At 35.5% G+C, this 24,618-nt stretch overlaps 1 protein-coding gene across 2 annotated transcripts in view; it reads right to left on the reverse strand.

Annotated features, from left to right (window-relative positions):
* Nucleotides 1-24,618, reverse strand: part of LOC100652305 (rho GTPase-activating protein 7) — a 351,036-nt gene that overhangs the window by 66,501 nt on the left and 259,917 nt on the right. For both annotated transcript variants that reach the window (XM_003393367.4, XM_012312804.3), the window contains one exon: nucleotides 13,318-13,389. In XM_003393367.4, coding sequence (XP_003393415.2) covers nucleotides 13,318-13,389 — 72 coding nt within the window. The remainder of the gene's footprint in view (nucleotides 1-13,317; nucleotides 13,390-24,618) is intronic.

A 24,618-nucleotide genomic window follows, 5' to 3' on the forward strand; every position in this document is an offset into this window, starting at 1 on the left:
TGATCGTTCCGATACGCTGCCGTTGCTTTATTTGTCTTTCTAGATTGTCTTATCCAAATATACAAAAATTGAAATGCAACAATTGTGTCATTATATTCAGCGAATTAATGGAATGGACGCAACATATCTGTCAATAGCAATGAACACGTTAATCGAGTATTCAAATGTAAAATCCATAGACGTTAAATCACAAGAGTGTGCTGGCCAATTAATGTCAGCATGTTGAAAAGTGTCATGATCATTCGCAATGAAGCAACTGTATCTCTCTTTTATTTTCTATTTCAAACATAGTTTTTATATTTCTACTGTACATGGACACTAAAAGGTAACAGATATCTATAAGTTTATTTAAAAAACAAGTTCAAAACGAGACGACTATCAATTGGTCGAATAATGATGGCTCGAACTTATCAGACATAAAAGAGGAAACGTTTTAGCAATTTGCAACTTTAAGAGGAAATAAAGTACGTTAGAATTGGAATCAACATAGCATTGACTAATTGTGTACACTATACAACGTCGTACGTGCTGGCAGCGCTGGGTTAGGTCTGATATCGAGTCTATCTTTTATTATCATCTGTTCGATGGTGAAGAATAACAAAGGGCTGGTGGCTTAAAGATAACGTTAAAACGTCTCAGTCGAAATTCAAGAGAAAAGCGATTAATGCATTTCGAATTCTGTCACGTAGGCACTACTTTAATCTATTACTTGTAAACTTGACCTTCTCGCCACAAAGAAGAATTCTAAATGAATGAACCGTTCTGTTAATAATTCGTCAAATATTAATTTTGTAATTGTGTCTATTCTGTAGAATTATTTTATATGTTCTTCTCTTTTAATTTATAACTGATTGAATTGATTTGATTACTCGATTAATTTAATAAATGGGATGATTGAATCAGTTACTTAATTGATTTACATTCACGAACACAAAAATTTGCTATTAATGATTTATCATAATTAGTATGCATAATATATCGGTTTAAAATTCGGACTGTTCCAGCTGCGTATATTCCCATAGTCTGACTAATACAACTGGCCTACACCAACATGCAAGTCAGCGAGAATGCATCGTTATGACTCATTATACGCTTCATGGTTAAATTAAGTTTAAGGAAATATTATTCTTCCTATTCTTGCTGTAACAATATACAACTATTCGCCTAATGTGTTTCTGACCAAGTGGGAACGTTGTAACAAAAACTTCATCTTTTCAAAGCTCATTTCATTAAAAGCCTCTCCGTATGTCTACGAATTTTATTCTTTATTTGATTTCAGAGCAACTTAGACGAGAAAAAATTCCACGCTATAATTACCAAGCTGTTCTCTGAAAATCTAAAACTGTCTTGTTTAAACTAAAATATAAATAGTGTATACCGACGCATTTTCCGGTGTAGTTTATTTTATTTTAGCAAGTATGGAAAGAACAAAGGTCTTTAAGAATTGTTTTTCAATCTTAATTATTATTAGTCGAATTATAATAATGAATACAAGCGTAATTGGTATTAAGAAACGAGAAGTAAACTAAATAATTAAGTTTATTTGTGGGCACTTTTCTAAAAAACTCCTCGATCAGAATTCAAAATGTTATAAATGTTATATATATATATATATATATATAGTATATTTTTCAAGCGTAGATTTTAATATTCCCTCAAGTACGATTTTCTACCATTTGCAACGCGAACGAAGCAGAACCGGGGCCGAAGAAATATTAAAAAATATTAAGTAACGATGTCGGTAACGACAAACGATCCGACACGCTTTTTTCGTCGTTCCACTCGACTTTGCCTTCAAAATCTAAATTTAATGACGTCCTCCTTACAGGGTCGGCTATTTGTAAAGCAAGCGTAACAGTAACACCATACGTCCCTCTATCGTAATGTATAACAAAAAAAAGTCAACAAGTTCAACGTCATTTATCAGTGTCAATATTGGTCGCGAGCGGATCATTGCTGGTTGCGAATGCATGCCAAATGGAATTCTTTCGTTTAAACGTGAGAACCCTGATGTGGTTACGTTTTATGCGAAACCTTGGTCGATTTGACATCGGACCACTGAAAATAGAGGAAAACGTATGGCCGTTTATCGGGAAATATCGATGGCGATTCCCGAAAACTGGGACGAAGGTTGCTTAGATTACAATTCAGCAAAGGAACCGAAGGACGCGGACTTTTGTCGGAAATAAAGCGGTGGTAAACAGCCCCGGCTACAATAATAATCTCGTGCGTGCACTGATGAAAAGAATTTTTCGCTGCGAGGAACCTTCACCCACTTTCCCTGACACGGCGCCTTCGATGGAAAATCGCCGTCAAGATTCTTTTGTCGTACCTTCGCACATGTTGCGGATGATCACGATGGAATGACGTTTCTGTGAATGGTAATTGCGAAAATGGTGAAAGATAATTATATGCTTACATATTGATATTAGACAGATGAATATTGATAGAATGATTGGAAGATTCTACATGTGAAATGACTTAAAGAGCTGGTTTACTTGGAAAAAATTTAGATATCAAGAATAATATGAATGTGCTAAAAATTATCGGATAATAACGCCCTTTTACCATCTGTAAACTATAGATGGTAAACGGACGTCCATTACGTAAAATTAGAAACGTATCTTTGATATAGAATGAATCAAAATACATTTAAAGAGAATGAACCTACATTAATTTGTCTAATTATTAAAGTGTAATTGAAATGATTTAAATTATTACTTTGGTCGATTCAAATATCGTTTCTAACATAAAAAGATCATGTAAAGAATTTTTTGAAAAATTCAAGTTACTTTAATTAATTCCTAAGATATAATCTAATCAGCAAATTTCACCTCACGAATATTTTTCTCTACCTAATTGCTTTAATTAATAAAATTTTCACTTGAGAAAGTCTGAATCCTCCGCTGACCAGATCGATTTCACATTAACTATGTATTTTTATAAGCTCTTACTATCTCTTGTAGTAATTATCGCGCGATGTACGCGAAATTTCACGAATAATTTTTTGCCTAAAATTCATAACGAGGCGTAATATTAGTACTTCAAACAGAACCTGCGCCAGTTTTAACTTCCTCTATGAACATATGTATGCACTCTAGTTTTCGCTCCGGCGAATCTTGTAAGTCATGACCGCATACGTTTCATGAGGTCGTGGTTAACTAGGACGTCCCGTTTTGCGCAGCTACAACGTAACAACTGCTTAGTTTAAATAATCATCGTCGCTCTAAATTTCCCTTTCATCCGTTCCTCTTTCAAGCATCCTACGGCTATATTTCAGCTGTGCTTTATGGAATCAGCTGGAAGTTTTGAAGAAAGAGTCTCTGGAAAAAGCTTTACCTTCTCTTTACTTCGGATAAAGTAACTGACGTAAAAAAAATTATACAATCTAATAGAAATAGTAACGTATGAAGATCACAGAAAACTGGCACTAATCTGTTTCTAAACTGACACCAATTCAGTCGATCAAAGAACAGAGCGAATTTATTCGACCATATCACAAACCTCTAATTTCTCCAAGTGTCCCAATTATCGCGGGTTCTGAGCTGAATTAAACGATTCCAAAAACGCCGTTAATGGCGTTTCCAAGCGGACTACCACAAAGGCCAGCGATCCACATGCTAATTTGTATTTGCCATCCGCGGTGCAAAGGCCCGCCTCGTAACGACTCTGCCGCAGCAGAATAATAAGCGTCGTTGTGCCTGTTCTTAATCATCGCCAAATATTCTCGTCGCGCAAATACCCCAGAAACCTAATGAACCTCGTCTGCGAGAGAAGGTTTCTCGACTATCCTTCTTGGTGGGTTCTTCCACGTCCGGTTCCGTGAACCGTTCTATATGCGTGTTTCGAGCAACTAATTAAGCGAACCCCATCCACGGAAATCGTTGTAGCGACAGCTGCCCGCGTGCCATTCGCAATTCCGGGTAATAGACCGGCTGTCTGGCTGTTCAGAAACAGGATGATCACGATTTTCGAGCTGGACAGCGGGACGCGAGCGAGAGACGGTGAGGCTAAACGGAGAGGAACAAGACGAAAGAGTAAAAAATAAAGGAGAGACCATCGCTGGACGTGTTCCAAATCGATGAAAGGAAGAGAAACAGCAGCACGTGCTTCCGACACCGCGGCATTTCGTGAATCGTGACTACAGACCCGCGTGTAATTTTAGATCTACCGATTGAAATTACTTTCGAGTAAGTATCGTAAATTCGCACGGTAAATGAAAATGTGGCCAGCTGACGTTATATAGAGCGATACTCCTGCAGTAGTAGCATGATAGTACAAAAAGGACTGAGCTCACGTGACGCCGGGCCACCTTTCAATGGCGTCTTGAGAATTGGGCCATCGCATCGGCGTTATGGACGATACGGGCTATGGAGTATCGTGGAGATACATTTGGCGGACGTAACTGTTGACGTGATTGATCGCCGTTTTATTACGTTTATAGGCAAGATTGATCGTTGTTATTTTGTTATATATTTTTTGATCTCACGAGGTTCGTGGTATGGTAGGTGTTTGTGAGATACATTGATACATATATCAATTAGTTTGAGTTTGAAAGAAAAAATGGAGATTATCTTCCGGATTGGTAGTACGTTATTGATGTAACTTTTAAGTATATTTTTCATGCCAGTGTTTAAGATGTGAAATGGTTATCTACCTGCAAATTTGTCGGAACGACAAAGGTATGTGTTTATGCCAACAATAAGCGACGTGATATGTATATTATAAACTGTGCACTAAAATGCACAATTTGAAAATGAAATTTATAATTAGAGTATATAAGAAACGACGTATCTATTATGTAAAAAGTTTATTAAGCCATTCAGATACACATTATTTGTAATTTTTGTATTTAATTTCCTGTGCCAGAAAATCTTTTTAGCATCAGGCAGATACCACGAATCTTCTAGAATTATAAAATCCTTTGCTTACGACATATGAGGTTATAATTTAAAAAAAGATTCCATCGAAACGAAGAATAGAACATTTGCAATAAAAAAAAAGCTTACTGTCGGTGGAATATGTAATGGATATTTTTGCGTTACCGTCACTTTTATTATATTTCCCGTTTTTATTTACCGTTTGTCTGTACGATGTAAACAGATATACTTTCCACAAGTTTATGGATTTCATTCTCTCAACGAACCATTCAGGAGTCTCAACAAATCAGGCAAGAAACGCCTGGAAGCGTGTCTCGTTCCAAGAAAATACGTAAACGCACGAAAGTACAGAAAATTACCATGGTGGTCAACGCTGAATCTCGTAGAAACGCGATTGATAAATATAGGAGGCCCAAATTCTTTCTTTGAGCGGTTTCTTATACGTCATTCCAATAAAGTAGGGCACCCTTTTTTTGTAATGCTAGATTTTTAAATAGTAAGATCCAAGTTAACGTGCGAACGTACACTTGATGCGTTTATTTTTATGGAGTGGTGAATAGACATTTTATCTTTATCTTAATCATTTTAGGAATCGTAAAAATGTCAAATGCTTTTCCAATTAATGTTCTGTTTTAATGGATGTAAGAATCTGAATTCAAAGCAAACGACTTTTTTTATTTTTATGTTCGTAGTGCTGTGACGTCCGTTAATAAAATCATTTCAACGTAAAATGACTCGCTTGGCCGTGTGCCAATGAGGACAACGTTATTAGGTTATTCATTAATACAGGACGAAATTCATGGATTCGAATTTCGAACGACCATAGATGGTCCTCATTTACCGTTAAAGCTTTCAATTTTGTAGTTGATTAATCGGACCATAATGACCAAATCATTTTTCGTCCACGATCCTTCCAAGTTGAATTTCAAATTCATAAATCTCAATTTAATAAATCTCCAAGTACTAAATCATGAATGATATTCAGATCTCTGTTCATTATCTGATATATTACATTTTTATATATTCATATGCATAACATATGTAATCAACATTTTTAACTCTTTCGCAATAGTATGCAGAACCGAAAGTGTTTCTGATAAACAGATCGAAGCATTTTATTAATATAGAAAAATACTTATGAGTGTTGAAATACTTCGTCGTGGAATAAATTTCATCGCATCTACATACATACGTTTCAAAGAGTTAAAATCCATCTATTCCAAATCGATTTGTCTTTATTAATGTTTAACTTCACGATGATAGAAGTTAACTAGAACGATAGAAGCCTAATTAAGAGATTATCGGGTTAATGAGTTAAGTTACCAATGTGAATCCATACCTGTCCGTGCCATTTATCCTACTAACATTATTATTTAATCAGAATGTATCGACGTAGTCTCGTCTTACAAACCTGCGGGCCGCATACAAAGGAGGATCGAATGAAAAGAAAGGCCAGAAATCGAGGTTCCGCTGCGAAAACCGATCGTAATCGACGATCGAGCCGCTCATTAGCCCAATTCTCCAGCGAGAAATTGCCGGCCCCTCGGTTTACGCGCGGTTGTTAGCCACGAATACGAAAAATCTAGGCGACTATCTGTACGACTTCTTAGTTGGATTTCATACAACGTTGGGCACGCCGTGTTAACATGACTCTTGAAACGCCGCAACGAAATAAGTCGCGTTTAATCACTCCCTTTTCTCAAACAACAACGAGATCCGGGAGAGACCGTGCAGAAATTAGATTCTTTTCCTTGACTACGAGGATCGGCTCGTTTGATTAATATAATGGAAACAAGAGAGGCGTGACTCGATACTTTCCACGATCCCTGGTTGCAGTTACACGTGATCCACGGTTAATCCACGTGTATACTAATTAGCGACGGATGGATACCGTCTGACAGACCGCTTTTCATCGCACGGCTGAACGCTCGAGCGCACCTCGCTCGGACACGCGTTATTTCGAGGGAAAGGAACAGTATCGTCGCTTGTTTGCCAACTTCTTAACGTGCTTCTTGTCCATTATTTGTCTCTTTTTTTCTTTTTGTTTCAGAGATATACACGTTCTGTATGTATGTATATCATGCGCTTTATTATCCTTTAATTTGGGAGGAAGGGGTAAGAGGAGGAGAGGAAGGATTAGCTTTAGGGGTTTGATTTCATTTGACTGTATTCGACGGAGTGTTATACGCAATTGGATAGGATGAATCATTTTATTGTTTCGAGAGCTGATTTTATAGTGTTTGTGTTATTTTTCGTGAATTAGGTTAAAAATGACGTAGTTCAGCGATTTTGGTGGATGTATTATTATACATAATTTTAAAAAAAGTTTTTCAAAAATTTACTGAAGATTTAACTAATTTAAATTACACTAATTTAATTTACATATTTTATCGAAGAGTAAAAATTTTGCTAAAATTTGCCAAAAGAGATCGGGAAATTTGTTACTGATGATATCTTAGAAAAAGCTTAAACAACGTCCATGTCTTAGCTTTTTTTACGTAAGTCTTGGTTACATGATGAAATTTCGGATACCATGCAAAGTACTTTTCCCGTACTCCCGTACTTTCCCATGTAATCCCGTTATTTCTTAAAAGTTCGTCTATTATGGTGTGGTAAACTTTGCGTAATATCAAATATAATAATAACATCAATCTAATAATAATTTTTCGTTCATTCAATGAAGCCATCTTTTTTCTATTCGATGCTTAGCAGCTTCTTTAATAAAATTTGAGAAGCTTTCCAGCAATCAGAATTTAGACTCGAAGATTCTCGACTTTCTTTCCTACTATTTACGCCTACATTTCTCACAGAAGAATTATAGATACGTTGAAATACTAGATGAATTCGTAGAAGCTTGAACCTTTGCCAGCTTGTTAAGTTTTTCAAGAAATATTCCTCGATTGCAAATACGCGACTTGTCTCCTATTTCAAAGTCCGAATAAGTTAGTATCGAGGAAAGTTATTGGAGAGATATCGTGCGTACTTTATCGGATATTCCTTTGATTTCTGCCCCCGTTGCATCAATGTAATATGATTTAAATAGAATTCAAATATAAATTTACATTCATGCGGAATCAAGACTAACGTTTATTTATACGTTTATTTATTTGCATTCTATATGAATAATTCTTTAGTACTTTAAAAAGATTATTTCGTACACAAGAGTAAGTTTAGAAATTTACAATGACGAATAATGATTGTGACGTTTACGATATCTTTGTAATATAGTAGTTAGGGCAGTTCGTGCCAAACAAAAATTTTTCTAAAATAGTTTTATTTATGGGACAGTACTATATGCCCTGTCCAGAGACGATATTGACCAAATTTATAAGTTAAAAAGTATAGAAGAGTGACGATCACTTTTACTTGAAAAATATTGCTTTTTAAATTTACCTTATAATTTACCATTATTTACATCACGTTACGATGAATGAATTATGAAAGTAAGTAATTTGTTTCTTGACAACTGAATATTAATCGTGTACTTGTATAATGAAATTAAGTACCGAATAAAAGGTACAATCTGTCACTTTGATTTCTGAAAGGCTCGTCAGACTGAAAGCAGTCGTAAAGGCATACTGTCGTGCTACCGCGTTTACCAACTTACCGCCTCCGCCCAGCACGAAAGTTCGCACCATTCGCACAACTAAATGGTACTAAATAACCGTCTAACTGGCGTTATATCGCCGTCAGTGTATCCGGACGCACATCGATCGAAATTGATTTAAATAAACGCGGTAACGAGACAGCGTAGAGAATTTATGCCGACGCTATGGTGCACGGCCTACTAATTCCTCCAGGTTTAAAATCCCTCGACCCCGTTTCCGCATAAATCTCGCGGTACATTGTGTTATTTAGCAGGCAGCTGGTCGTTCGACAGTCTATCCAGGCGTAAATTGGCGGCGTTGCGCCACCGTACCGCTGAAAAATCGCCTCGGTCATTAATCATCGCACGGCGACGTACGCCTCATTATTATTCCCGCATTAGAGCTCTTGAAATTGAAGAAAGACCTGGAATTACTCGCTGGCACCAAGGACGTTAATGACCACGGAACGCGAGTTGTTAGTCCTTTCCCCGGTATCGTTCTACACCTGGCTCAATGCTACCACGCGACACACTCCCATGGCAGGTTGCGTGTCAACTTCGTTTTACCTCGAACATGATACCGTGTCCGGTATCCGCGATACGCGTCCGGATGGAGCATACGAAAGGAGGCTCTGTCTTGTCTGCTCCACTTTTAGGTTAGGGCCACGGTTTTCAACTGGTGTATCGTAACAATTGTTTAAACATACAATACTTGGCTATTATAATCGGTAGTCAAGACAATAGTCGTCCAATGCGAATGCCCTCTTCCGAATATATTTTTTGATGTAATTTTAGTATTTTAGTAATTAGCTTATATATTATTTCATTATTATATTAAAGACTAATGGCGTCTCATAATTACGTGCAATGTTCAAGATTGAATTTTAAGATATCGAACCTTATGTAACTCAGATAACTCTACCTTGCTTCATATAACATGCGCAGCTAATTATGGAAAGGAAGAGGTTTCTTGGGAAAGGAGTACTTCGGAGTCTAGAAAGTGTAAAATTGGCAGCGAAAAATTCCTTGGGTGTGAATGTAGGACGATGATAGGGAGGCTAATATGGAAGAAGGAAAGTAAAACGAGGAAGTAAGGTTTCGTGATCTCAGTTCCTGACTTTTTATTTTTGTTTTCACGCAGTCTAAAGATTCGTATCAAGAATTTAAGAAGTTGCTCCCGCCGTAAAGTTGCACCGTGTGTGAACAAGGTATGGTTGAAGATTTATGACATTGATTATTTCGAAGTTCTTTTTATAAATACTATAATTAATGGCTTTTAAGAGTTACGTTTACATGTCCAGATATTAATATACTTCATCGGGCCTATATAGTTAAGTAACATATGAATATATACATTGATGAAGTGATAGTACTTACAGTTAATACATCTCATTTCACGTGCATGATAATTTTGCACCTGCTCGTTATACCATGGCCATATATCAATCTTTGCCAAACTTTGATTTTGTGTACGATATTTTATGATTAACCACTTGACGGTCATCGAAATAATTCTCTTGGTCTAGCAAAAAGTTCTCAAGATATCCCAATCTTCTTGTCAATATTTTTTTCACACTTTTTGCATTATATCATATAATGGTTTCCACGTTATTGCTTTGATTCCAGGCGGTGTTAGTGATAAATGGACAAAAAAGCAACGGAAATTCGAAAAGAAGCATAAAAGTATCATTTTTCAAAGGGAAACGAAAAGATATTCACCAAGTATTACAACATCAAAACTTCAGTATAAATTAAGAGTAATAAATATATGTAATAATCTTCTTTCTGCCCGAATAAAAATAAAGTCGAAAATTATCAAAAATAATTAAATGTTTTTAGTAATTGTAAAGTCAATAGATTTGATATCAGTCTACGGGTAGCTTTAACGTTAAATTCCTGCATTCTGCTAGACTTCTGCGAATTCTCGTAAGACGAAAAGTGGCGTTTGATCAAAAAATTTCATAAAAGGATAGAAAAAAGCCGCGAAAGAAAGCTTGTAACGAGTGACACGTGGGCAAAGCGAATCGAATCGCGACACCAGGCGAGATAGTAACTTATTAAGGAGCAGCTTGATGCGTCCGGACATGTTAATACTTATCATAATGGGCCCTTTGTCGCAGCGCCTGCCAACAATGCATTCGTTATTGCACACTCGCACGTTATGCGTTCTTGCAGTTGCGTTTGCACTCGCGGCAGCCCGGTGCTGTTCTTACGGCGTCATTAGCGAGTCATTGTTTCATCGCGCTGTTTATTTGCCTGCTACTGCCGCGCCAGTGCACACCAAGAACCTATTTTTAAACAATCTACGGCAATTCGCACGGAAGCGGTCCGTTATTTGTAAACGATTAGCCGTTTCGTTGGAACAATGTAATTTTACAGTGCGTTTTGTTAGCAGAATAAAATTACGTGCTACGGAAGCTTTCCCGAATCTAGACATCTGGTACAGGCATCGACTTTTATTTGATCCCCCTTTAGCTTTATTTAAAATATAAATGATAATTTATAGGTATAAAATTATGAATAAATTGTAATTTAGGTAGAAAAATAAAACTGTAATTTAGACTTTTATTATGTCAAAAGATGTGATTTTACTTGTAACTGTAACATAACAATTAATGTAACTTATTTAGTAGTATTACTTTAAATGAGAGACATTATAAGTGTTCTACAATAATATATAATTTAGAAACTTCATGTTCAAGCACTTAGGTATCCATGTTTTTCAAATCTAATTTTATCATCCATCGTTTCGTTGCATTTTATTGGTAATTATTTCCCTGACACTAACTTATAGGTATATTCATAGCAATTATTACCAATTTTATAAATTCCTCAATAATTTTTATAAACGATATTCATGAAATAATATATCGTAAAGTATATGAGAGAAAGTAAACATGCAAGATGATTTTCATAATTATAATTGGAAATACAAAATCGAAACTCGTTACATTTCTTTACCTCTCCGCGATCGATGAATTGCAAATGAAACGGTTCATCCAAGGCCGTCGAACAATGAGATCTTGAAATTTATACTCTAATATTATGGAGGTACGTAACTGAGAGAAAAACAAAAACGAAACAGGGAGACCTTTGTTTCCGAGGCCGCGGATATTAGTAAAAATCTCACGTACACCAGACTGCCATCGAAAACATTCGCATACGTCCGCTTCGGTGGTCCATGGACCACCCTCTCTTTTGACTTGACGATTTTTCTTATTTAAAAGGGTATTGTAAATCTACACTTGGGTTGATTCTCTTATTTTCATCTTTCGAAGCCTTGGTCCGTTTTTTCGAAGGGATGCGTGACGAATGTGCTTTGACCACACGCGACATTTCTTTGAAACCGAATTTGTCCATGTGATAGACATTATATACGAAACATAAATCGACATAAATGTCAACATAAATCTGATATCAGTAATATTTTGATCATTTTATTAGTATTGCTTGTGACTATCATAGTGGTTCAGTGTTTGTAACATTATTAATGTAATTACTTGCTATATTTTTGTCTTACATGTATATTGCTTATGAAAGCAAATGTTGAATTGAAATTGTAAATTTAAAATTTGTATTTTCAAATTTTAATTTTCAAACGAACAATTTCAAATTTAAAATTTCAAACCTAAACTTTACATTACCAGATAAACAATTTCAAACCCAATTTTTCAAATTTAAGATTTTCGAATTCAATTTTTTAGTTAAAAATTTCAAGTCTATATTCCTTTTTTCATGCTCAAAAGAATTACATATAAGTTTGATCAAATCTTAAGTACTAAAATAATTTGTTATAACACCTGCTGTCTTAAATACGTATGCTTCTCAAAATATTATAACTGCAACGGCTGCTTCGAAAAGTTACTGGAATAAAATGAGTAAACAAAACTGGTCTATCCAACATAATAATTATGAGGATTACAGAGATCCACTTCATAAAAATCCGTGCTAACCGGTCATTTTGAGTTATTTCTACCGCAAAGTGCTGATCCCTCTCGAGCTAACGACGCTGTTTGCCTCGAGCCTCAAAAGTTGACACTCTGTTTGAAACGTCACCCCTTTTCGGGCAGCCAGAGGACGTGACCACGCTTTTCGCTATACGTGACCGCTTGGAAATGAAAAATGGTGGACTGTATTCAGAGTGAAAAGAACCACATGGCCCCGAAAGTGAGAGGAAATGAGAAAAGGGATGCTCGAATTTCGTGAAACTTTTTTCGACCCATAATCTGTCCTGATCTGGACAACAGCTGACAACTTTCTATGCGTCGTGCGAGGAGATTCTCCAGAGTAAAGACTCGAAAGAGGCTTTCCTAAGAGATCGTGTCGATTATCATGGTGAATTATGCATGGTAAATTGAAAGTAAATTGAAGCTGTCAAAAATAACGAGCGGTCACCCCCGCAAGAATTGCTTTTCATTTTAATTACATATTTTGGAGCACTTCCAATTCAGAAAGCGTGCTTAAACGTCGAAGATTTAGATTTTATCAATGACAGATTCTATTTTGTACCCTTAGACTGTTGTAGGATACGTTTTACATAGATGAGTCAATGTGGTTGTAAATGATTCATTCCATTTTATTTCTTTCCTTTGCTAGGGTGAATAATGATTGAAGATGGATATTGTTATTCCTCTATGACTGTAATTATTCTTGGAACCCGAAGGTAGGCAGAAATAAAAGATATCTTACTGTATTCCTTTTCTTTTGATTATTTCACGTGTTAAGATGAATATACGAGGAAGCGATATTATAAACAAAAGTATCTACAATTTTTACTTTTAAGCGTTTTAATATTCAGTTAGGTTTTGTAAATATATTATGGCTAAATATTGAAAAATGAGCTTAACTTACCCTCGTACATCTGCGCATATTGTGGAAAACCAGCCGCTCTCAGCCATTTGCAAGCTTCTTGTGCTTCGATCTCTATAACAAAAGAAATCACATGTACATTAGGAAAGTTAATTTATTTCTTTACAATTATCCCACACATTATTAGATATAAACTACAGAAATTCAAGTTAGTTTTCAAAGTTCTCAATTTTATTTTATTATTTAATTTTAAAAAACCAAAAGATCTTCAACGCATCAAATGTCAAAAGAGTAATCACAAATTATAGGTGCAAGAAATCTCCGAAATATATCGAATATGAAAAAATAATTCAAAATTATTGGAATCTGTCAAGTTTGAACATAATTGTACCATAATTATATCCCGTGCCGATCTCTTAAAAGCACAATCCCATTAAATGAGGAAATAGCGATTTTCTTCTTCGCTCGACAAAATTAAAGGATCACCAGTCAACGAACAGCAGAAACATTATCGAAGACAACCAGGCTCGTGCGATAAACTCGTTTTCAGCAAAGTGTGCGAGAGAAAAAAGGGCCGGGATCCGCATTTACATGAACAAACATTCTGATCATTAGCGGGGCAGGATTCCTCTGCTTGCGCCGCACGACCCTGCTCGTTTAGTGGATGAAGGCCTCGTCAGAAAAAGCGGCGACCACGACGAAAACGGTGCTCTTCATTATGCGAGACGAGATACCTTGGCTGACAGCGTGACGCGAAAAACTCGCGAGAACGCGAGTGTGTCACAGCGCGAAAGGAATGCATCGCGATGAAACTCACGAGACAAGGGAAACGGACGTCCCGAAGGAGGGAATTACTAAAACGAGGCAGGAATTTATTCGCGACCGACAGGAATGGGATCGATCTGTATGCTGGAATTCTGAGTATTGGTGTCAACCGTTCTGAAGTCGTTGTCGATTTCGAAGAGTTTTGTTCTTGAGGATGATGTCCGTCAGAAGGGAAATTTACTCTTTTGTTACGAAGAATTTATATATATAAAGAATCTTTTAGCTTGTCATGCTTTGACAGGGTATTTTATTAATGTACATAATGTATAGAAATTAATATAATGTACAGAAAAGAATGTTAAACGATATTAACTAAACAACGTTGTAAGCTTTAAATTATATAGTTTCTATTTAAAACTAGAGGCGTGAAAGTTTCAACTTAGATTTGAGAATATGGAATTTTGAATTATAGAATTTAAATTTAAAGCTTTGTATGAATGCTTAAATTTGAATAGAATCATATTAGGTTGTCCCAAAAGTGTCTTTCGCTATTTGCACGTATCTGCTTTATCCAGCAATGTTTATACAAACATGAAACCTAATCTGTCAAATGTAAATAGAACAACCTAATAGAACAAAATGTGGCATACATAATTCAATAAAATAATACAAAACAGGAAATATCGTACATGTATTATTTCCTTATAAAACGAGAGGAACTTTTGGGGCCTAATAGATGATTTTTGGAACGCTCAGCGCATTGATCACAGAAAGGTTAATATACTAGACTCGTGTTGCAATACAGCTTCTTCTCGATCGTTTCTAGAAACCGATAAGAAACGATACGATACTCTTCCACTGTTTCCAGGTTGTCAATCAGAAAATTTATTTGAGCAAGCTGCGTATCTAATCTTCCGAGATGCCAAATGGGTTATGAATGGGCATAGTTCAGTAACACTTGTTCCTTATCATAAAAACGTGTGATCATCGACGTTCTTGGAACTAGATCTCTCGTTCTTTCATCATTCTTTTTCATTCACGAAGTACTGTTTTTGACGAGATAAACGCGACATATTTTTCTATATCTACTCGATTAAATTCGCATGAAAAAAATTGAGATTAGTACATAATGCATAACATAACATAAGCATCAAACGATTATGAAACCAATCCCAAATATTTACATTTCAATAGCAGGTTGTAGTGTCTTCAACGGTTCAATAAGAAACACAACAGAAGCTTCAATTTCAAAACAATATCTCAATAAATAACATATAAGAAATATTTCGTTACTCGACCACAAAAATTAATGAAAATAATACATGGAACAAATTTCAGCAAAATATTTTTTTAATAGAAATATTTCTAAAAGACACGCATCAAATTAATGAAAACAGATATAGTCAAAATATCCGCTAGAAAAATCCTAGATAAAACAAAATATCCTATGATAATGAATATACCTAAAAGTAATCTGCTCAAAGAGCGACATAACTTCAAAATCTCTATATAAGTTCAACTCCAATAACCTTTCTCTAGACCCGGTAGACTTGCGTGTAAGATTTGCATACCGATAACAAGGAAACAGGAAGAAGGAAAATGGAGAATATCCAGCAACTTTTCTGAAATTTCTACACGGGTCAGAGCGACATATCACTTTTCAGCAGCAGTTCTTTTTCTGCGTATTGTTAATTGGCCAGGAGGCAGTCGCGAAAGTCCCACGTGGGATCCACGAGAAGCCACAAACGAGAACAGGGATAACCAATGATGATACGAGCGAAAGTTGCGAAAAGAAGGACATAGACAATCGGTGGTATAAAGAAGAAAGCAAGAAGGTAGGGGAAAACTTGGTGTCGAGGCTAGCACGTTTCTGTCTTTGAGGGAGTCCTCGACCACCCATAGCGACGGAAAAGAGAATTCATATCTATGCGATCGCGCATTGCCACGCGATAAAACGTAGATAGCTATCACTATAAAGAGAGAGAGAGAGAGAGAGAGAGAGAGAGCGAGGGATGGAGAGAGGGGGGGAGAGGGAGAGAGTGGTTAACATCTTTATTTTCTGACCGCTACGTTGTCGAGCTTCTCGACCGTGGCGCACGACATCACGCGCTACATCGTGGATCATGATCTATTCTATAATGTACGTTCTCGTGAATTAACCCTGCTACATTCTTCTGGTTATTTTCCATCCCATTACACTTTTCTAATGATGAAAGGTGTCCCAAATTTAAGAAAAGTGTTAATAAAGTACAAAATTAAAGTCCATATAGGAAAATATGATAACGGTATTATTACTAATTTTCCGATTTCAGTGTCATTTGATGATTCAAAAGAAATATTTCAATATGAGACAGCTGAAAAATATCTTGATAGAATCGAAGGTGAAAAGCTTTCGAAAATAGTTGATAAATACACAATGTTTTGTAGGAAATGAATAATGCTAGTTTAATTGTTGTGTTCATTTAATTTAATTAATATTGCGGCATAATTAACGTCATTAATATTTCCCAAGAGAGTGACAAAAACGTATATTTAATCCTCAAGTCAAATGAAAATGTAATTAGTTGACGACATATTGAATCTTAAAATTGTCATATAAAAGATGGGAGACGTAATTTATCATGTTTTCCATCTATAGTCTATTAAAAAACATTCAAGGACCACAGCAAAATTAATTAGTCCGTTTATTGCAAAACTGTTCATAGAATCAAAAGGACCGCGATGAATTCCAATTTGAATTCGATCTCGTCTCTGTGGCCAAACTAGTGAAATTCGATAAATGGGCGTAATAGAAGATATAATACATGCAACCTCCTTCAAGGACGTTTAATCGAGCCTTTCACTCTTGGTGTGCCGATGGAAGTTTATTAATTAGCAGAACAGAACGGCGTGGCGCTCGCGTCGCCTTTCATTAGGTCGATCGATCACGAACCGATATGCGTTGTTGTGCGAACGTGCTGGAAGAAACGTATTTCTGTTAGTTTTATGGGGATGGGCTGTGCGGAGGGTAAGCAACGGGTTAAAAGTCTTTTCTTAGTCTTTGGTGTGTTTGTAGTATGCGTAGTGAAGCCTTTGCGAAAGTTGCAAGGTGGATAGTACGAGAATATTTTTAAGCAAGAAATAATTCGTAGACAAATTCTTATCGATAATCTATGGAAAATTTTACATTTTAATTTTTTCGAATTCTTGTGTGCTAGAAAAAAATTGCGAGCGCTTTATCTCAAGAGCGAAAAAATGAGCATGAATATAAATGACTCAGTTTACCCACAAATATTTCCCTGTTTCTTGTAGTTAAGAAGCGTTCTTTCATTTTCAAAGCCACTACAATTAAAAAGTTCAGTCGGAAATAAAGCGCAAACCATACCATTACCCGACTTTAAACTATTCAGGGATGAATTTAGTAAGACCAAAGGAAGATAATCATTTTTTACTTTTCTAAAAAAGGTTATACATATAGACTTAGACTAGGCATTGGATGGACTGAAAGGATCCTATAAACTGAAGAGTATTTATTCACAGAGATGTACATTGTATTCTTTAGAACCATGCTTGAATTAAAGAAAAACTAAATATATACGCATATGTGCAAATATTCCTCCTATTAAGGTTAATGTTTGAATAAAATTTAATAAACAATTCCTTTCCATGAGCCCTGGTAATGGTATTTTTTAACGAGCATACCGTGAATAGAGACATTTTCTGTTATCTTAAAGTCTGCTATGGAATAATTGTTATCGCATACTGAATTTTTTATTCAATGAAGCGAGCTCCGAACTTCTTTATTCATCATGTAAACGAAAAGGCGTGCTTCGAAAGTGCAATTAAAGTTCAAATGATCGTACGTTCCTTCCACATACAACCAACTAACTGATTCTTTTCTAAACTTGCAAGAAAACCCAATAGGAATCGCGTCAAACGTAATCATATTTACAAGCCCATCCCCATAAAACTAACAAAAAAATCACGCACTAATTATAGAAATACAACTGTCATCATAGAAATACAACGAGTCATCGTCGACGTTATTGGTCTGTAAATTGTTGCAAATACTAAGACTATTACATAATTAAAATAAATACTATAAAGTTCGTACTATCGCTTTAAATTTAAATTCTTCGTTTTAGTAAAAATAATTTAGCAAAAATTTCATAGCTATCGAGATTCGTGCATCTTCTCAAACATCATCGACTGTGCGAAGCAATTAATCGAATATGCCATTAAACAAGATCGACCAAATCGAGTTTCATGCTTAACAGCAGAGGTGACGCGATATTCGCGCATTTGAAGGCCGATTTAATGATTCATCGTCCAGCATGACGCGTCTTGGAAAGGCGGATGACACGGAAATCCAGCTCGTCGAAATAATACGGCTTTGCGGTAGGTCGCTGCCTGAGACTTCCAGCTATGTTCTGAATAAAGCGGCACGTAGGTGTGTCACTTCATGCGGAATAAAAGATCGTGGAGTACGGTACCGTAGCCGTGTAGGTACACGACCCTTTCGTAAGGAGATTTGCTTTTACGCAATTCAGGCGACAGCAGCCAGACGCCACAATCCAGAAACCGGCAAAGCGGCTGCGCCTTCCGAACGAATCGCCGTCGTAACGCGGGCAACCGGATCGAGCATCGAGACCAAACTCCTTCTAAATAGTTCTTGAAAATATTTATTAATTAAATTACACTAAAACGTTCTATTCGAAAATTTCCACGTAACTAATGATATTATTAAGGATCAATATTGTTGCTTCTTTGTTAAATTCTTCTCCGATACGTTCTCACGTTCCAAAGCAATATAGTTGAAACATATGTTAAACAAACTAACATTTCTGATAACACCTTAATCTTCGCTTTTTATGTACTTACTGATTAACTATGACATTTTGGACTTTCTTATCCTTCCGTATACAACGAAATACACGGAAAAATCGGTGTACAAAAGAATAAGTTGTTACGCTAAGCTAAAGAGACCTCAATCCATCACGTGAGGTATCTTCGCAATATCTCGAATTTGTCATCGAACTTAGCCGAACGTCAACAAACTTGATTAAACATTCGAACGTCGATGGTATAAAAATTTCTTTCGAGTACTTTGTCTTATATCGAAGAGTGCAATAAACCGTAGCTGAGAGAAATTCTGTAACGTGTTCGTTTCAATCAAAGACCAAGATATTGTTTCGAAGATGCTCTCCCTGTCCGTCTTCTCTATGAAAGTAATATCACTGTGAAACTGCACGCAAAGGAATGCCTGTATCTCTAGTATCCTCTCGAGCTTTATTTAATTCTACTTTCCCCTTGCAACGTGAAGTACATCCCGTAACTGTTGATATCGAAAAAAATGATGTTTTTCGAGAGCTTGCGAGAGCGAATCAAGGAGAAGCATCCTCAACCTCATGAAAATGAGGACGTAGGAACGAGTAGAGAAATCTTGGATAAACTTATTCAAATTACTTTAAAATTTGTAACCTAACTTTTGTGTTTAATGATAAAAATTCTTTGATCATTGATAGTTCTATGTAATTAAAGATTATTGCATTAAGCTGAAAGGATATTGAAATTCATATTATATTAGGATATACATATAGTGACTCCTCTTATTCATATTCGGACACTATAGTATTCTATCCATTGCTACTCTCTATATTTGACTATGATTTAATTAACGTATTTTTTGTTTTTTATTATGATAAAGCATATATTTTTCTTGGCGATAATGCAAATTTTATTTATTTAGACTAAATAATTTGTGGCATAACAAATAATACATTAGGAAATGTATTATTCATACGTCGCAAAAATGTTCGGACATTTAATTTTTTAGAATGATTTTACATAAAAAATACATATATATTATATCAATTTTTTAAATGTCAATATCTTGTTGGATAGCTTCTTTGTTTTATTACATATTGTAATCGATTTGGCATGTTTGTTATAATTTTTTGCAAATAATTTTAATTTTAGTTCATGTTCTGACGTAATTAGTGTTTGTCGAATCTTCTTGTCCAGATAGTCCCATAAGTTTCCAATTGGATTTAAATTCGGTGATTGCGGTGCTGTATGTAATATACGAGGGCAATTATATAATAGATATTCTTAAACTATCTTGGTTTTATGTTCCGGTTCATTATCATGATAAAAAGTGTGTTTTCAATGTCCACTGCAGTTACACTTCTTTTTAGATTTTGTTTTAAAATGTCTAAATACCTATTTTTATCCATAATTACATCTGTAAAAACCAATTCCCCAACTTCTTTCGACGAAATACAACCCCAAACCATAATACTTCCACCTTCGTGTTTAATTGTTGGACTTAAATTTCTAAAATTAAGCTCTTGACTCCGTTCACGCCGCACTATTTTTCGTCCATCAGGTCCAAGTAAACTGAATTTACTTTCATCGGCAAAAACATCATTCCTCCAAGGTTGTTCTTCGTCAATAAATTATTTGGCAAATATTAATCTTTTCTTACGATTCGCCTCATTTAAATATGGCTTTCTACGTACTACTCTATCGTTATATTCATATTCTTTTAATACTCGACGTATCGTATCTGGATGAACTTTCTTTTCTGACTCTTCAAATAATTCAGCACTTAACTTAGGAGTATTTAAGTCAGGATTTTTTATTTTTTTCCTAATATTCCGTTTATCTCGATCGTTAAGTATCTTTGGTCGTCACTTTTGAAGAATTTACTCTATCCGATCATCACGATTATGATTACCGATACCTTTTTATGTCTGCTACGATATTGTTGCTTAATTTTATGAGAGAGACGATTTCCCGATAAATATTTTTCTTTTTCACGGTAGAAAATGTCTAATCGTCGCACGTCAAAATAAGTATTTTTGCTTTTTCGTTTCATATTCAACATTTCTGACAGATGACAATGATTTTCGAATAATAATTGATATTTTGAAGTATACTCTACATCTTGCTCAACACACATGTATGTTTACAAACAGTATTAAAGCTGTAGAAGTATAACCAACATATATGAATGAATAAGTGTCCGAATATTTATGCGACGTACGAATAATATATTTCCTAACATATTATAGCGTATTATATGTTATGCCACAAACATTTAGTTCAAGCAAACAAAATTTGCATTATTTGCAACAAAAAGCACGTTAATTTAATTATGATCAAATATACAGAGTAGTAATCGATAGAATACTATAGTGTACGATTATTAATAAGAGTCACTGTATAGCATTATCAAGAATATTCTACGAAAAAAATACACCTATCAGGCTTGTTTCAAATTCCCCAAATCATTGACAAGACATTTAAATTTCTACAATTTCGACATTAAATATTAAATTTCTTAGAAAATAGACTACTGATATGCGAAACTAAATTGTGCAATGTATATTTCAAATTATAAGTTCGATATCATGATACAATACAATAAATTAATGAAAATCTTCTCTATTAAAACTTCCATTTTTCTAGCCCACGAACTTCTATCCCTTATAATGAAAAGCATGACATTGCGAATTGAAACGAAAATTCCTGACATAATCGACTTAAGACCATGGACAATCACGAATTACGCGACACAATTTCGAGAAAAAGCTCGACGTTTGCCCTTCGATTCTCGATCTGTCGCATAAAATTCGCGATATTCTTGCCCGTGACTCTTCCATCGAACGTGCTGCAGCTTTTAATGCCCGACCTACTTCGATTCTGACGTCAAAAGTCGGCCGTAAACACCATTGCTTAACCCCTGCACGTTGCATAAAAGCACGGATACACCAGGCTGTTCCAAATGTTTCTCTACGTAAGCACAGGCTTCCTCTTCCACGTAGCCTACTACAAATTTATTCGTCCCTCTCAACGATCGCTTCACGGTCTCTGTTTCCCTACATTTCCTGCATCGCGATTTCCTGCCGGAACGTAAATCGATAACTCGATAATTCGCATTTCGAAACGCTTCGTGTCTCGAAATACGCTTTTCTCTTATTTTATTTCTTTTTTAAATAGTATTATATCATAATATGCTGCTAATCGTATCATATTACATTGCGAATCATGGAATCAACGAAGTCTGAAAAGAATCACGAAACACAAAATCAGTTTTCGATAAAACTGCTTCTAATTCTAGTCTTCCTTTTACAAAAACATTAAATGTTTCTATTATCAACAACTCTATTTCTATTATTATCAACAAAGATCTATTATTTCCCCCGCAGCCCGAAGAAAATATTTCGCCGCGAAAGAGTGAATCGTTTTAAAAAAATTAATCATATTAAAGTGATTCCTTCGTCAAAATTAAATGAACACCAAAAACGAATTTATTATGTCGTTCTCTGATGACCTTCGTATAACATAATAGCAAAATCTTGGAAAAATCGTTGTTTTACTTCTGTCCACGTTCGTTAGAAATCAATGTCTGCGGAGAGAGACAACGCGAATTCTTGTGGAGCTCGTTAATAAAATACAAAGACAGCGTTGGAATCAATGGATACTCCGGAATCGAGTAGCCGTCTTCGTGTTCACACTTCCGCATTAATCAACGATGCGTAGCCAGTATTGCTTACAATGCAAAAAGCCTGTGGACCGCGTTCGATAACGAGCAACCACTGTCGATCGAGTTGTCGCATCGGCTGCATCATTTAATTAACGTCTGTCTCGAGAAACGGCGAAAAGCCACTCGCTGAAGGAATTGCAAAACGACACCAGCCGACTGAAACGAGATCAATGTCGACTCTCTTCTCGGTCAGGTATTTGCATACGTCGCCAGAATGTTCTTGTGTTCTTGTTGTTTCCGCAGAACTGTGTCCATCCGTAAAAGGGGCGATGTATTGTTGATGCGGCGCCAAGAGTCTCTTAGCGAACGATTTTAATAGCTCGGAACATGTGCGATTAGAATAGACTCTTGGTTATGGTAATTTAGACGTGAATCATGTCAGAAGCAAATTTTACGGTGGAAAAATAGTTTCAAGATTAATGGCGTTATCCCATTTTTTTGTAACAATTATTCTACAAGCATAGGATATTGTAGTAGCAAATATTGTAGAACGTTATGTTCATTTTTGTATCTTATATCTTGATAACAATATCGCTAATATGAGTTAAACTGAATTCTTGTTTAGGTTACGTAACTTAGATATGAATCATCTCAGAAAGAAGATTTATGATTATGAAAAACAGATATGAAATGACTGATCCTCTTTTAAAACATTCTTGTGAGAATTATCGTGAAACGTATGTAACTGATAATATTAACAATATACTTTAAAATGTAAAGTCTGAATAGATTGGAAAATAAATATTTTAAATTTAATAAAATAGTCATCAGAGAGTGTTTAATAAATAAAAGACTGGGTGTTAATAATGTTGGCACTAGAAATTACTAGAACAGTCGTAAATCACACGCTAGCCGATAGTAACGGCCCTCAAAACACGCGAATCAATAGCTACAACCTGCAAATTATGCCAGACTGTCGATGGCTATTCGTGTAATCCTAGTGTCGCGGTTATTGGTTCTCACGAGTTTGAGATTGTCAGTACCAGGTTCCAGGACCTGAATATAGTCGCAATTGATTCGCATGACTTCCCAGTATTCTGACTTCCCTCTATCTTCTCACAGGAATCACGATTCGATACAGTCAAGACGTTTATTTCGATGTCATTGATTATATTAATTTACAGCAAATCCAATTTTTATGACATCTTCTACTTTCTTATGTTTCTTCCATTTATAAGGCGAAGTTATTCAGAATCAATTTAGAATTTATTAAGAATAGACACCTTTTTATTGTATCTAGAAATTTCATAAAAATTAATTTCTCATACTCAATGTGTTTTTTGAAACTATCAGCTATTTAATTAGTTAATCGTTTATTGTGTTACATATATTTTTTAAAACTGTTGGGGTATGAATAGAACGATCAGCTTGTTGAAACTTTTTAAATATGTCCGAATAGGAAAGATACAAGGAAAACACACGTGGATTCACTGGCTCGTTGCCTCCGTCTCACATGTACGTAGATGCACGTCTGCGACTTATAGAGATGCAAATGAAGTGTCTCGGTTCTAAGTACCCTCCAATTGCCTTCAAATCCTTGAGTAACATAAAGAGGGACCTGGTATAACCTCTCTTGTTCTCTGTTTCTCATAAAGAGGGTTCTTCCCAACGACAACTCTCAACTACTTGTAAATAGCCGTAAAAACGATAAACCTTGAGTGTGTAAAATTATCTTCTCTTCTGAAATATCGTTAATCAGACATTCTATTTCGCTTAATGTGAAATGTAAATTCTCAGTGTTAAACTTTGTGAAGTAAAATTTCAACTGAAAAGTGAAATAATGAAATTGAAAAATATAGTTCGTTTAATTTCATTTAGTTTCATTTACGTTGCAGACGTTGTATGTTTAAAAAAGGAAGTACAATATGGAACCAATGATGAACTTCGCTCCGATACAAATTGCTATAGCGATTAACACGGTCGCGTGGGTGAATTACAATCGAGATTAAATGCCCGTGTAAGCTTTAAAAATTCTCTTTCTGGCCACGGCAATTTTCTTAATAACGCGCGGAATTAGTACTCTGTGAAACGTGAAAAAAAGGAAATCA

This window comes from Bombus terrestris, chromosome 1 (assembly GCF_910591885.1).
Source record: "Bombus terrestris chromosome 1, iyBomTerr1.2, whole genome shotgun sequence".
NCBI classification, from domain to species: Eukaryota; Metazoa; Arthropoda; class Insecta; order Hymenoptera; family Apidae; genus Bombus; species Bombus terrestris.